This window comes from Strigops habroptila, chromosome 2, assembly GCF_004027225.2.
Source record: "Strigops habroptila isolate Jane chromosome 2, bStrHab1.2.pri, whole genome shotgun sequence".
Lineage (NCBI taxonomy): Eukaryota > Metazoa > Chordata > Aves > Psittaciformes > Psittacidae > Strigops > Strigops habroptila.
The window spans coordinates 55,038,223-55,054,567 of NC_044278.2; the positions used below are offsets into that span (position 1 = coordinate 55,038,223).

The 16,345-nt window shown below is 40.6% G+C and overlaps 1 protein-coding gene across 2 annotated transcripts in view; it reads left to right on the forward strand.

Annotated features, from left to right (window-relative positions):
* SLC9A7 (solute carrier family 9 member A7) overlaps positions 1–16,345 on the forward strand; it is a 71,008-nt gene that overhangs the window by 39,722 nt on the left and 14,941 nt on the right. The window contains exons 8-13 of one of the 2 annotated variants that reach the window (XM_030476801.1): positions 1,419–1,524; positions 1,881–1,969; positions 2,084–2,197; positions 4,678–4,789; positions 6,189–6,342; positions 12,542–12,601. In XM_030476801.1, coding sequence (XP_030332661.1) covers positions 1,419–1,524; positions 1,881–1,969; positions 2,084–2,197; positions 4,678–4,789; positions 6,189–6,342; positions 12,542–12,601 — 635 coding nt within the window. The remainder of the gene's footprint in view (positions 1–1,418; positions 1,525–1,880; positions 1,970–2,083; positions 2,198–4,677; positions 4,790–6,188; positions 6,343–12,541; positions 12,602–16,345) is intronic. The other variant, XM_030476802.1, reaches the window with a different exon arrangement.

Consider the following 16,345-nt stretch of genomic DNA (forward strand, 5'->3'; position numbering starts at 1 on the left):
GCTTGTTGTGAATGACGTGATATTCTGTGATAAAGCCCGCAGGAGCCTGTTCCCACAGAGGGTTCTGGGCTACTTGACTGCTGCTTGCAGGAGGCAGTTGAGGGTGTTGTGAGCCCCAGGCCTCCCAGGGCCTGAGAATTTCCTGTGAAAACCAGTGCTGCTTATTGCTTTTAAGATCTGTATCCTGTAATGAGCCATGACTCCTCAAGCAGAAGTGCTGCCATTAGCTTTAGATTGTGCGGTGCTGCAGAGAGCCCAGGATGCGGCTGTGTTACTCATGGAGAGCAATGGTGGATGACCGTGTGGTCTTGACATGTCTGTTGAGGTACTGATTGCCTTCATAAGAGCAGAGGAGAGTGCTACCACCTTACTGTTTCAAGTGTCCTTGTCTTGCTATTCTCACACTTGGATTTCAGAGAACATCATGCTAGTTGTCAGCTTTCAGTAAAACCAAGGATCTCTCTACCACCTCTGCTAACCATGGTTTCTTCCTATGTCTTCTACTAGAGTTGCACATAGCTGTTTGCGCCTCAGGTGCAGTGAGCTGTTCAGTGTTCACCTGCTGCTAAACTGTAGTAATGAGGGAAAAAAACCAACCCAAACTTATATGAATATGTGAACAACTTCTGTAGTATGTGAAGAGCTACATTTAACACTACTGAAATCTGTTCCACTTCTTCAGTAGCTGTATGAACTGTTAGTTCAGTGTGTGTCTGACATTCCTCAAGTTTTGCTCTCCTCTGGAAGATAGACTTGTTTGTTCTTCCTCTTGAAAAACTGAGCTGCTCTGATTGAGTTGGCTTTTACTTCAAAACACATCAACACAAGGAGAGCAAATATATTCTGTTGTAGGCAGGATCTGTCTTTTGCCTTGAAAGAACAGTGGAAGTCACACTTGCTGAAAAAGATTTGTCAGCAAATCTGAGTAGAAAAATTCTGATAAATGTACTTCCTCTTGGAGTTGCTGTAGTCAAGAACTATTGTGAATTACATGCTTCTGAATGTATTTTATGCTTTATTTAAAAATGGGACGGATCCTGTGAGGGTTTACCAAATCCTAAACAACAAAAAAACCCAAACAAAACCCAAGACAATAATCTGAAGGAATGCCAGGTATATATCCCTTCCCTGCTGGCACTTTGTGGGGAAACATGGCATAGAGTAAGATACTACTTCAAAGAGGCAGAGCCACAGTTATGCCATTGATATGCAGCAAAAATATCCCAAACTGAGTGTTGCCAAGGGGAGACCTTAAATCTGAAGTTTTGTCTCGATGTGATAGAATTTATTTTTCGGCACTAAAAATGTTCTGTTTTCCACGAGGTGTTGGTTGTTAGCACATAAAAGTGTTTTCCATAAATACTGGGTACAGAGAAGCCAAAGAATTTATTTTTTGACCCCTTAACAAATGACTTAACGTGACGAAGTTTACCAAGTTGCACTGCTTCCCCCTGCTGGAAACGGCTCTCTTCTTCTTGATGTCCTGGAGCACCTTCTTGCTTGCAGAAGCTTGCGGATTTACTGGTGAGTTGTTGGGATTCAAGCACATGGAAACAGAAGTCCTGTCCATCTTAGCAGCCGTTTTTCCACTTTGTTATGTAAGCTTTTCTAAGAGAAACATGGTGTTGATATTTAAAGCTTTTTATTACGTTCTGTACAATGTCATTGAGGGTGCAGTTCACTGCATACCAAAGGCTTTTAAGAACAATGGTTTGGTTCAAACATCGCCTCCCCAACCTGCAATCTAACTCACTTGAAAATAAGGTTCATAAAAATCTCAAGGTTAAGGATTATGTATAAATTTAATAGAACTTGGGAAGGGAAAATGTGTTGACCTCACACAAGAACAGGCTGATTTTTACATGTGATTCTGTTCACAGGTGTGGTGGCTGTCCTCTTCTGTGGAATTACCCAGGCTCATTATACATACAATAACTTGTCAGTTGAATCAAGAAGTCGCACTAAGCAGGCAAGACTGTCTTTCACCTTTTATACAGTGTATTGCTGTAGTAGTCCATGTATTCTTGTTTCTGAAAAATATCTTTATTGCTTGGCCTTTAACATGCGACTGTTTTGTTCCTAGCTCTTTGAAGTATTGCACTTCCTGGCTGAGAACTTCATATTTTCTTATATGGGTTTGGCACTGTTTACTTTCCAGAAACACATATTCAGTCCAGTTTTCATCATTGGAGCTTTTGTATCCTTTTTTGTTGTGTGTGAGGTTTCTCTGTCTTATGTACCTGAAAACTTGTGGCATCTGTTGGTTTTACCACAGAGAGGATGGTGTCTGACCTGAGTTCCTCTGATGTCTTGCAGGCACAACAATTTTGAGAGCAATCTGTGGTTACGCCTTGCATCAAAGCCTCTGTGCCACGCAGTTGTTGGCTCTGTACCTGAGCAAGTGCTAGAAGTTGTATAATTCCAATAGATAAATCAATATGCCTTACTGTGGGACTTGGCTAGTGACAGCTAGCAGTGCTTGTGTTGCTTTTGTATTCAGAATTTGGAGGCCTAGAAAAGGATTCATTTATTTCTTCACTTCTAATGGCCCCTTGAAGAAAGCAAGCAAACCTCAAGTGAGTAAAGAGGATTGTGGGTGAACAGTTGAGCAGTGCCCCAAAGGTAGAGGTCAGGATCTCAGGTAAGGGAAGGGGAAGGAACTGAGCTGTGGTGCGGACATGAAGGGTACACACTGCTGAAAGGGCTGGTGTTGGAGCTGGGTATCCAGTTCCTGTTGTCCCCCGGCCGACTGGTACATGGCTCTTATTTCCTAGAACTGAAAGCTTTTGTAGTAGTCGCACTCATGTAAGCTAAGAATCACTAGATTGCTCTCTGCATGCTGCCCCTGTAGAAAAGGCTTATGTAACTGTTTTTTCACTGTATTTCTGGCTGCTTGAAATTTCAGAGCAATTAAAAGTGTGCATGAAGCAATGGGAGCTAGTCTTACAGTTTTGGTTTCTCTCTGCCTGCTGCAGAGATAAAACTCAGTGAAAGGATGTATAAAGATGGCCTAATGTGGAATGTACTACTTTTCTCTCCTCTCTGTTGTTTTCTCATATCTCTCTACTGCTTCTGTGGATTTATCCAATTTGTCTTTATTTTCCTTTGGCCACTGTTTTTCCTGCAACAGTAATAAATGTCCTCCTGTGTCTCCTCATGTCTGTTCTTCTGACCTAAAAAGTGCTCCAGAGCCCTGCAGCCACTGGAGACACATGAGCAGAAGAGTTGCATCTGGTACACGAACCATTGTAATTTTTCATCTTTGCTGTGGTCTTCCATCTTCTCTCTGGTTATGCTATCTATCTTGGGTTCGATTTCAGTATTTATTTTGTTCCTTTCTCTTCCTACCCACCTATCTTTTACATTTTCCACATCTTTTTCTACCACTCCACTCAACCTCTGTTGCCTCTTGAGTGTTTTTCTATCTTTGTGAGGAGGTCAGCTATACCAGCCACCCACTTTTTGCCTCAACAGCTACTGCCCCTGACGAGTTCACACCTTGCAGGTGTGAAATATAGAGGCATCCTTAGCTGTTGAAAGAGAAAAGTTGGACTGCAAAGGCAGAGCTAAAGCCTCAGTGTCATTGACAGAATGCTAGCTATTGTTCCTGCGTACATGTGTCATGATGGCTTCTGATGTCTTTCTGCAGATCACAAAAGGACCTCTATAAAAGTTGTTTGGAATGATGACATTAAGCTTGTTGTACAAAGTAACAAGAAGCATCTTATTTTCCTGGAGACACAACTTCCTGCAGACAGTAGTATTAATTTGCTTCAGTTATGGCAACAACATGGTGGTGTCTATAGCTCTTATATATGGTTTTCTTTCTCTTCCATGAGAAAGTTGTTTCATTCTTCTAATGTTGCTATCCCAGCAGCAAATGATCAGTGTTTGTTTGGCTTCTAGTTGTGTTGGTGTTTTATCTGATTTCATCACATCACTCTAGTTTGTCCCAAAGTGTTCCTTAGACAGTAGAGGGTGTATTCAACTTTCTGTTTCTCCATTGGAACCATTGGATGTTTTACACCACAGTAAGGACATGAAGGAGCGTACTACTGTGAATTTCTGCAATACTCTTTATTACTCTTTTAAACTTAATTTTAGTGCTAACAAGTGGGGTTTGGATTTATCATCTTAGTAACTCTGTATTTTTAAGTGCTTGCAACTCAGTAGGAGGTTTTGTCTCTGCAGGAGCCATAATGGAGTGGTCACTTGCTGGTCTTATGTTGGTTTTTCTTCTGTACATAGGCCTGCATTTCTGTTGGTTTGAAACACATAAGGAAATGGTGGTGGTGATAGTTGTTTAAACAGTGGATGTCTTTTTGTTTTTGTTTTGGGGTTTGGTTTTTTTTTTGGTTTTTTGTTTGTTTTTATTGGGTTTTTTTGTTTTGGGTTTTTTTTTTGTTAATTAGGAGATTCTTCATTTCTAGAACTGTTAATTTTGATAAGTATAATTTCACTGTGAATTAAAATAACTTGGTTATATTAAAATTCGCTTTCTGTGCCAGGAGTTATGTGTACACATAATTGGTAAAAGTCTGTTTTATATAGAGATAACAAGAACGTTTGATATCATGATATAAACCTCTCACTAAAACAGGAGCTTTATGTTAGAGCCAGGTACCCAAGAGTGCATCCCTCAGGAAAGTTAAATCCTTAACCCTCAGCTGTGAACAGATTGCAATCTTTTTTGGCAGAGCTGCACATATCTACCCTCTCTCCTTCTTGTTGAATCTGGGCAGAAGGCATAAGATCAGCTGGAACTTCCAGCACATGATGATGTTTTCAGGTAAATCAAAAATGTTTGGTAAAGCAAAGAGTCTTACTTTTGACTCATAAGGAATTTATGGTACTACCTTCTGCTTTTATAATCCCCATCCATTCTACTCCTGAATAGAGACTGACTGGTTGTCGCAGCATGTCACCAGGTATCTTTCAACCTTTGCAGAAAGTGTGTCATGTCTGGGAAGAGTGACATCTCAAAATGCCAGCTGCTGGCAGCAAACAGTCACCTCATGTAGGGAGCAGAGTATTTTTCATTTTGAAATACATCTGAAGGGGATGGGGGAATTGGGATGTATCTCTTCCAAAAGGTTATTTCTAGCTGAGATGTTGTACACATTGTGCAGAAACGTGCATCTGCTGAGAAAAACAAGGTGTATTTTTGGGTGCCCTCTCCCACATAGTTGGAGAAAGCAAGGTATTGGACTCAAACTCCCTTACAATTTCTGTCACACAGATAACTTCTCAAGTTTGTAATTTAAAGCAAATCATGGAGTGTGTGCCTGTATGTCTAAACATGTGCACCCTCAAGAAGTGCCAGGGATGCCTCTCCACCTGAGGGGGATGTAAAGAAGATAGAGCCAGGCTATTTCCAGTAGTGCCTAGTCACAGGACCAGAGACAAAGGGCACAAACTGAAACACAGGATGTTCCCTCTGAACATCAGGAAACACTTCTTACTGTATCCAAGCACTGGCACAGGTTCCCCAGAGAAGTTGTGGCATCTCCATCCTTGGAGATATTCAAAAGCCATCTGGACATGGTCCTGGGCAACCTACTCCAGATGACCCTGTTTGAGCAGGGAAATTGGACTAGATGACCTCTAGAAGTCCCTTCCAACCTTAACCATCCTGTGATTCCCCTACTTAAGAGGTCTGCAGGTGGCCAAATGCCATGGCTTGTCCTTGCTAGTAGATTTTTGTAATCGAGGGCTGGGAGGAAGGAAGAGGAATATAGTCTGCATCTGAACATGTTATTAACTGGAATATTTTTTCAGCTGATAACAACTTCATATCAAGAATTCATGCTTCAGTTATGGAATCTGGAAAAATGTGCATTTCCATTTAGATTTGGGGAGCTGCTCGATTTCAATAATTTGTTTTCCTGTTGTCCTCAACTTGTTTGCTTATGTATTTATCTCCTGTTAGTTTCTGGGAATATTTACACCTTTTCTTAACACTCGTGAATTCTATAAGCTACAGAAAACTACCAGGGGAAATTATGTTCTAGATCATTCCAAGGCATGATTTATCAGGGAAACTGTGGGAATTAAAACTTGACAGAGCCCAGTGCTTTTCTGCCTGTCACTTTGTGCCTGTGTAGCAGGGAGGGAGCAAGGAAAGATGCTGTGTTATAAATAGGTGTGGTTGCACTACTGAAGCTCTGCTATTTCATTCTTTTGCATAGGTCTCAGGGGAGCCATGGCATTTGCTTTGGCCATACGAGATACTGCTACCTACTCACATCAAATGATGTTCTCGACAACTCTCCTCATCGTCTTTTTCACTGTGTGGATTGTTGGTGGAGGTACAACTCCCATGCTCTCATGGCTGAACATCAGGTCAGTATGCAACTGTGTGCTGGGGAAACTTCACTTTTCAGGTGGCTACTGTGCTAATTGACCATAGTCCTACAGAACTTGTTTGATGCTTGCTAGAGCCGTTCTAGGTGTTTAGAACAGTATGTTTTATAGAGGAAGGTGTTAGTGTGGGCTGGTGAATAAAATGTACTGATGCTGTTGGGACTTGGCCTAAAGATCTCTTATGCTCTGCAAGCAGGTATCGAGGTCCTTGTCAGCCCAGAGGTATATGGAATAGTGTTGCCTGATACAGCAGCCCCTATGCTGAAAAGAATTAATCTGTCTAGTCCTGTATAAACTTCTCTTCCTATTATACTGAAGACAGTTCCCTGTATTTTGACTCTTGATAATGGCCCCATTATGTTTAAGTTAAGTGGAGTCTTTAGTGGGCGGTGCTAAACTGAATGCACTTTAAACATCTATTCAAACAAATGTGATGTTATCTAAACAACTGGGATAAATGGGATCCTGCTGGACTTATGGGCATGTTTCCTCCTGCTTTGAGGAGACCTGTGAAAATGGTAAATAGTGAGATTATAGACATTTGTAAATCCTGGCCAACACTTAGTACTTTCAGGCCACAAGTTCGTGTTTGAGGATACTTCTCAACAGAACTGCTGAAGAATCATGAATCAATTATTGTTAAAGATCACATATGTTATCATTCTGTGAAAGTTTTGGCAGTTGTTGGGGGGCAAAGGTAAGTAGAGTGGAATTAAAACAATACCTGCTGTAAAAACCCTTCAGTGCGTTTTTCATATGTAATTTTTGTGCTCTTTGGCACTTGAAAGCTTATTTTGTCTTGTTTTCTAATTGTGCTAACCAGAATTTGTATCCCATTGTCTTGTGATAGGTTAGGAAAAAACAATTCTTAGGTAAAATCAGTGTCAGTCTTTGGAAGAACTGATTATTCTTGAGGACTGGTGCTGCTTTTGGAAAACTTAAGCGAACTGCTTGTGGCAATAGGTAGCAGGTTGTTTCTAGGTTGGCAAAAGGAAGAAAATGGATAGGACTCTCGGAAATGCATATGAACTCTTCTCACTGAAGGTGGCATGCTTCCAGTTAGCGGCAGGCATTTCGGCAGTGATTTACAGTATCTCAGCTCTGGCTATCAGCAAACATTGGGAAATCACGGTTTCCTTTTTTGGTGCTAAGTGAATCCATTTCTGTCTTTTAAAACTGTCCTTGAATGCAAGTTCCAGATGTTTGGCTAGCACAGCAGGAAGAAGCATCACTTCTGTGTAGTCAGGCTCTCTGAAGGTCATATTGCTAACAACAGGTAATACAACACATGGTGTGAGGTCAACAACAAAACCAATCCCAGTGCAGTTGTATCATTAATGATTGTGAGATACCATATCCTAATGATATTTTGAAGTCCAGCCTGACTGATTTCTGTTCCTGTTACACGCGAGAGCTGTGCAATGACTTAAAGTACCTGGCATAGATGCCATGTGCAGCTTTCCATTTGACATCTCTGACACCAGAAGGAGATTTCTGTACAGTGGTGGTATATAAGTAACAAATGTACTAATACACCTCTACAAGCAGGGCAGGCACAGTGTCTGCATAACTGGCAGCGTGCACAGACTGAGGCATGGGGTACAAGGGAGCAGGAGATGAGCTCTGGACAGCAGTACACAGGTAAGAACACAGCTTGCAGTCTGCTTGCAATGGTTGAACAAGGTCAGACAAGAGCTGCCTGCAGCCACTGCAATGGCCGATGTGAGGATACCTGTTGTCTGATCTCCATTTGGGTGGATTCCAAAGCATCTTCCAAAGTGACCTTAATGCAACCAGGTCAATAAAACTGACTCTAACAGCTCTCACTGTAGGTGCTGGCATCTTGAGCCTTCTGCCCTGATGCCTGCACCTCTTTTGTTAGGGAGCATAGCTGGGTATTTCCTTCAAACCTCATCATCCAGCAAAGGATGGGATGTGCTGCTGACCAGCTAAGTGAATAATTATGTTTGGCCTACCTGTATCAGAAGGCAGCTCCTGAGTGCCGTCAACTGTTACCTCTGCCACAGAGCTCCTCCAGTCATCAGTGGCAGGACAGGTCTAAATTCTAGCCTGTGGCCCAGCTCCTGGTCAACTGGAAAATAGTTCTGAGGCAGCAGCTTTCCCCTCTCCCTCACCATCGAGTCTAGGAAGCAGTTTGTGGAAGCATCCTAGAATATGCACTTACTTCGTTAGCAGGACTAATCTGGTTCAGTAATAAGACTCCATGGGCTGGGCTGATGAGTTGCTCCTGAAGGGAGAAGTGGCTAACACTGTATCTGTTCCAGGCCTGTCATTTGGGCAGGCTATGCTTGCAAAAATCATTAATGTGGCCAACGAGCAGAACAACTGGTAAGTATGTGATACCATTCCTAGACAAGTAGCTGTCAAACACAGTTGAGTGTTTAGCTGTAGCTTTTTGGGAGATTTACCCACCCTTGCCAGTAAACAGTAATTTTAACTGTCATTTGTTTGGCATCGTTGACAAAATAAATGATTACCTTTCTTATTACGGGAAGGATATCACATAAGCAAGGGAACTCTACATAGGAAGTATTCTGGAGAACTGCATGGGTATATCTACAGCTGCCTTGATAAGCACTGCTCTGTAAATGATGGAAACTGAACTTTCTGAGACCACATGAAATTAGATTTGTGCCAGGAGGTGGCAGCCGTGTGCAGCTGATCGAGAATTAGAAACTTGGTGCTGATCAAGTACCCTCTGAAATAGAGCCCTTTCTGCCGGAAAGCAAGAAGTCCTGTCTGAACTTACAGGTTTAAGCAAAGGACACATTAGTTCCCAGCTGAATTTTAGAAATATGCTGCTTTTCTCTTTTTCTATCCCTTTCTACCCAGCGAAATGGTAGGCAGGAGGAGATGAAGACAAGATGCTGTCCTGGTGCCTCCCTCAGCAGCATGGTGTATACTTGTCCCTGGGATGGCCTGGGATGCTTTCTGAGCCTTGGCACTTGCCATTACGTTAGATTGCAAGAGGCTAACATGAAAATAAACTTTTGGTAAAGTAAAAAGCAGTGTAAGGAGGAAAATAAGCAAAAATGCCTTCTGCTTCCCTCGCTTTGTTCTGAATGTCTCAAGTAATCAGAAGAGCAGGAATCTTCCCGGGTAGGGTATGTCATTAGTGTACCAAGGTCTGTTGACTAGGCTTAAATATATGGCTAAGCAGAAAACTTATGGTTTGTAGCAGAGACTTAACTTTAGTTTGCTGCTTGACTATTTGGGAAAGTGAGGTCATGACAGCGAAATCTGAGTAAAAAATAATGGAATCTTTAAATGCTTTTGGTTTCTGCCACTTGATGCTGAGCAAGTTAAAAATTAACACCAGAAACTGGAGTTAAAGCCCTGATGTCATGTGTTTTGAATTTCTTGGCTGTCTATCAGTGGGACGTATCCAAGCATGTGAATGGTAAACAGTTAGACTTTTCCAGTAGTAGATTTTTTTTTTTTCTTAGAAACTAAAGCAAGACTTAGATATTAAAAATACAGTCTCATTCTTTGAGGCTTAAAAAAAAAAGAAACAATTTCCTGCCTGAAGTTTTAACAGTCTCAGAAAACTCAAGAGCCCCGTAAATTAAAACCACTGGCAAAGTTCCTCTTTTCAGAAAAGTAGATGACTTATCATTTCATTTATCTGTTACAGGGAAAAAAGGGAACTCCTAACATTTGTATTGCAAAACAATGTTTTTTCCATTTTTCACTAGAGGTTATTGACCTGGTTCTTTTTATGTTGAATGAAGCAACATGTAGATTAATGCCTTCCTCTCCTTCACAATCTGCTTCAAATGAGGAAGTTCATGCTTATTTTAATGAAGTAATTTCAGTTTTATTTAGCAACCTTTCACTAAATCTTAAAGGATTACATCTTTCAATTTAAAATATTTTAGGTATCTTTCCACCATAAAAGCACAGACAATGTCAACTTAGACATTTACTGCCATATGTCTGACTTTGCAAATACAATTTTTAAAAGTTTTCTATTTAGTGATTAATTTTATTTATTTATTTATTTTTCCCTTTAAATGAGCAAGCTGAAAAATAAATCTGGAAACACTAACTCTCACATAGCTGCTATGTTAACTACCCAGTTATCTGGGATGGTGGTAAAACTGACAGCTTGGTGGCAATCTCAGGTTATACTTCATTATCTAACCTGGGTGGTCCAACAATAAAATGTGCATTTCTTAAATACCATGCCTCAGTGTGCTGCAATGGCAGGAGGCAAGTTTTGGTGTTGGGATCCAGCCTTGTGTTATATTTCAGACTGGAGTGGGGGATGTCTGATAAGAGGTTACATCCTTCTGTTTTGCAGCCTGTTTCTCTTATTCTGCAACTTAGATCCTTCACTGCCTTATTTTAGCTACTTTTTGCTACCCTTGAAGGGCAGATGCACGCACAGTTCTGTTCCTTGCCTTATTGTGGGCTTTTTCCTTTCACAGTATCTTTTTCTGCACTGTTTCCTCCAGTTGTCTTTCCCTGTCTAGTTTCTCCCATCTTCCTCATTCTTTCCCAGCCTCTAGTGTTTCATCATCAGTCTTGAATCTCTCATGATGGAGGTGCAGTGCAGCCTCCAAACCTCCAGCCTCACCCCTCTGGGTCTTTCCCTTGGTAGGGAAAGAGATTGCCTCCTGTTTTGGATATTTGGAAGTACGCATGGGAGATGCTTCCTTATCTCTGTTCTTGTGCTCTGAAACATCGCAATTCACACCAGGGAGAAAATGTGTGGGGAAGGCCCATAGCCTATAGGAGCTGGGCTGAGATAGATCTAGGAGCACATGGGTGATATGGGCTTAATTGCCAGGATTTGGCAAGCCTTAGCAGGCAGTTTCAGGAGTCCTTATCTTTGTTAAGTAAAGAAATACCTAAAACCAACCTGAAACGACATTTCCTAATTCCAGGGTTGTTTTAGTGATTGGGCTTTAATTTCTATTTATTTTTTTATCATGGTGGTGGGAATTCTCTTCTTCCTCAGCCATCTTCCGAGAAAATGTTGAACTCTTCCAAAATAGCTAAAATTTTCCAAAAATGCTGCGCTCATTATAGACATCTGGGAAAACTTCAGTGTACTGACTTGGCAAAGATACAGCAATGAGAGAGAAGTCACTGAAGGGAAGTTACTGGGCAGTTTTTAATTTTAGGTTTTGCTGCACATGCAGAGGCATCTCAGTGTTGCCCTCTCGGAGCAGAGTGTTCTGACCTGGAGTGTATGTTGGTATGGGAGAAGAGCTATTGAACCAGGAATCCAAAACAAATCTATCCAAAGCCTTTGGCTCAGCCTTCAAGGATTAGAAGAGTGCATGCTCTTCATAGCACAAGCTGTGGCCTTAAGTATTTGGTTCATTAAGAAGTCAGCCTACAATCAGGGTGTGTACACCTGCATTTTGTAAAGCAAGGCCTCTGTGGATTTCTGATCATCTGGGCTTTTATTTCACGTAGTTCATGTAGTATACCTTCATGAAAAAATAAGGGGAAAAAAAGCCCCCACAAGCTGCTAAGGAATTCATGTGGAAAATATCAGAAACCAAACATTCTTTCACTGGTGTTTTTCTTTAAAGTACAACTGAAAAAGGCAAAGCAGAGTAAAAACACACTCTGCTATGACTGGTGATCAATGTTGCTAAAGATTGTTAGCCAGTTGTTAAACAGTTTTTAAAAAATTGAGTGATTTAGTACATATTACCAGTTGTTTTGGACTGCTCTGAAACTAGGCAGTTGTTGATGGCTACTGGCGGCCTTTTTCATATATGCATAGCTTCTTGTGATTACCTTCTCCAATGAGTTTTCCTCTTTTAGGCTGCATGCAGGTCTGAAGTGGTAGGAATTGGCTTAGATCACTTAGATCAGCTCTGTCTCTGTGTAGAGCTATTGAATCTAATTTTCTGGGGGAGGTAGCCTGTCATGAATATAGGTGTTTTGCCAGCCTGAATCTGAACAAACAAAGAATATTATTGGACATCTCAATCATAAAGTGCTGCTGTTATTAATTTTTATTGGTTTTGTCACTTTGTCATTGTTCTGTCATTCTGAGTCTTGTATGCTTTGTTCCTTTTTGTTTAGGTTAGGTTTTTTTGTTGTTGTTGGTTTGCTTTGTTTTGCTGTGGAGCTCTGTAAAGCTACCATCTCATGAACATTTTGTTACTCACAATGCATTCTTGTACTGTACTAGAGTTGGTGACCACGTTCCATCGATGGAAGAGATGAGTGAAAGCCGCTGGCTGTACTTCAGGTGACACTGTGCTTTCCTTGATACCAAATTAAGCTCATGCTTGGCTTTCTTCATCTTTATAACACTAAGTGTGTGTTCTTTTTTTCGTGCTACTGCTTCTCCTTTTCTGCAGAGTGCCAGAGATGGCCCTCAATTCTGAGTCTGTTTTCTTCTTCTGAGCTGGGAGAATGTGGATCACACATCATGTCTTTAGCTTTAAAAAAAAAAAAAAACAAATCAAAAACCACAACATCTCTTAACTCTGTGTAATTAATGAAGCAAAATTAGCATCTCTGGCCTGGGAAGAATTAAAAGCTGAAGAATCATGGATGCGGTCCTATGAACCTTTATAACACAGGTATTCTCAAGCAGTCTTTAGAGTTACTTCATACAACTGCTCAGGTTAGAAGGGACTTCATAGATGATTTAGCTCAGCTTATTCAGGGATGTATTTAAAAAACTGAGGGTTATAACATTGCTTCACAGGAAGTTGCTAGTAAGAGTGGAGACAAACCAGAATCCAAAAATATTCTTTTCCAGTTGATGGTTTTTATAACTGATATATGGATAGAAAGAGAATCAACAAGAAGATAAATCTCTAACTGGGATCTATAGAGGCATGTGTATTTGTGTGTGTACGTGTGTGTATATATATGTATATATAGACATCTGCAGAATATTTATGCAAAGAAAACTCTTCGGGGTGAGGCAATGGTAAGTTTCCTGTCATGGTTGAAGGTTCCCAGCAAACTACTAAATTTGCCAGAGATTTAGCATGCTTGTTTGTACAGAGAGTCTGAGAACTATTATCTATTACAGTCATTCTTGGCTGCTGCCACAGTAATTACGTATGCTAGAATGTAATAAAGCCTGGTAGTTTGGTAAGTTGTCATCTATGTGTTGCAGGGCCTTGGAAAGGTTTTTGAAGTGTCAGAAGAAATAGTTCCACCATTTAAAAATGACATAGTGGAGAACTTGAAGTAGCTCTATCCTTTCCCCCCAACCCCCCCCCTTCCTTTCCATACATTTAGTTTCCATTTTGCATTCCACATTTTCTGTGTCAACCATTTTCTACCACACTGTTTAAATTTGTGAATTATACATAAGTTTAGCATTTGAGGGATCAAATATGAGTAACTGCTTTCCTATATGTGATGCTGGAGTTGTAGCATAAGTTGTAGAATAAGGACCAGAAGTTTAGGAAGTCAGCTCAGAGCAGAAACACAGTGCTTTGGTATTGGGCTCAATGGTAGTCCTTTTTGCTCTTACAGAGCTTTTAGTGCGGAAAGACTTTTATGACTTAAAAAAACCCAAACAAACTAACTAGGGAGGAGTGAGGAAGTATACTTAAATTGGAGCAATTTTTACTGTAGCATACTCTTGTCTACAGATTCCAGTACACTTCCCAAGGCAGAAATAAAGATGCCTGAACTTTATATGTTACAAACTGTCTGCGCTGAAGTATTAAGGTATCTGTCAAATACTGAATTGATGTCAGTGGGGGAAATAGGTGGGGTTTTCACCAGTTTTGGAATATATATGCATTGTTACAGCTGAAAGACTGCTCATATTCTTCATCTGACATCTGCTTTTTAAGAGTTACTTCTTTGAATTGTTACTGTACACCCTAAAGGAATGTACAAACAACTGCTGCAATGGGCTTTCAGAATGGGTGGAGAGGAAATGAAGATGCTGTCTGTAGTAAGAACTTTTCCTAGAAGTTGAACCATTTTAATGTAGAAAAGCTCTCTTTTCCTCTTCAGTATGGCAATGAACCCAAACACCTGGCCTGAGATGTACTGTGACTTTTCACTGAACAGAATGGTCATCCTGGTTTGGTCTTCCCTTAAGCTCCCTTCCTCTGCCTAAGGGCAGTTAAAATCCCCCAAACAAATGCACAGCCTTGTAAGTCAAGTAAAAGCTGAGACATTCTGAATTGTTTGATTTTCTTGTGTATTGTGAAGTGAAAGGGTAAGCCAGTGAGTTCAAACTATTTAGGGAATGCAAGCTATGTTCATCTTCTGGAACCAGCTTCTTGAACTTCCCATTCATATTAGCAGCTGCGCAGCTAACATGAATGCGATTGCTCTCATAGTGCATTGAACCTCCCCAGTGTGTAGCTGGAGCTTGGAAAGCCACAAATATTTTTCTTTTATTTTTATGTATGTTTATAAAGGAATGCACAATCTTGTATATATTGCCATACTGAGTGAGTTTCCTGATGTTGCTTATCAGCTTTCAGCATGAGGCTTCACTAGGTAACTAGTTTATCTGCATAAGACCCTTCTTACCATGTCTTCATGGCTCAGTGGTAGCCTAACCTGTAACATGTAAGCACTTGTAACCTTTCAGAGCTCTTGTGTGTGGAGTTTTATTTTAGCGTGTGTAACAACCCAGTACCCAATCTCTGTCTCTCCCGTGTTCCCTTAAAATGGTAAAGCTTTTTAGTTGTGAGGCTGGTTGGTGCCAATGAATTCCCAGGCCAAATGTGCCAAAAGGTTTAGATAACTCTGTATGTGAAAAAAGGAAGTGATGATGAAAGAAAAGAGACTTGGGGAAAAATCCAAGCAAGAGAACTGCTCTATATGAGGCTGCTGCAGTCCGTCTTAGAGCAGCTTTCTGGATGTTCCCTGAACTACATTAAGTCATGTACAGCCTTGGATTGGCTGTTGGGTCCACAAGGATGACTTAAAACCTTAGTTCAATGCCTATTTTCCTTCTGTTGCTCTATTAGAAAGTGCTGCCCTGGAAGTTATTTGAAGGTGTTGCCTTTTAATTTAATCCATTCCCTCTTCTGTGCCTGAAGGTAAATAGTGTCTGAATTACTGCTCACCTTGTGCAAGTGCATGCCCCTGGGACACACAAATTAGCTAGTCTTACTAGTAAGGTTCTTCTGGTTTCTGGTGATCCTCAGGGATGTTGCATAAACACTGTGGCTAGAAATGGCTGACAGAAAGTCTAAAAGTGACAAAGAGATTGAACTAAACCAGCTCAGTCCCTTCCAAGAGAGGGGACATGAAGAAGTTGGCCATTTCAGACAATATGTTTTTCTAATTGCCTACATTTTTCTACACTTATTATGCAACATAGTAGGACTAAAACACAACACATTTGAGAATGACAGTCTTTCTTACCCAACATTTGAGGTTGAAGGTCTAGGTTTTACAAGACAGCACAGAAATTAAGGCATAAGTAGGATTTAAAACTATACAAGAATAATCTTAAAAAATAGCTACCCCCAAACAGAACAACCTGAACACAATTACAAGGATTAAACACCCATCTTGGATAGAAGTGCTATGTGAAAGGATATAAGATGCTCACTAGCTATACAAAAGCAAGTAGATAGCTTCTTATTAACATACTATTCTGCTATCATGCACTGTTTCATTAAGCAAACCCTCTCACTCAAGTAGGAGGCTGGACTAGACAAACCTCTTGTTAATCCACTGCAGCTGTGTTGTGTTAGGTGAATGCAACTTGCAGCAAATTAAGATTATGAGTCTTTATAAAGTGTTTTTGTTGTTTCATACAGTGCATTAAAACTTAGCGTGTGTGTGGCTTCTTTTAATCATGTATTTGAGCTGTTCTCAGGCCTATCTGGCAGCTGAGTAATTTGCTGTGTCAAGTATTTAGGCTGGGCTCATTCATAGTCTCTGATTTCTTACTGTTGGACACGAGGAGTTTTTTCCACTGAGGACAAAGTGATCCAAAGTTCATCTTTTAAGTCAGAAATAGCATTTGCCACCATTCTAAAAGAATTGG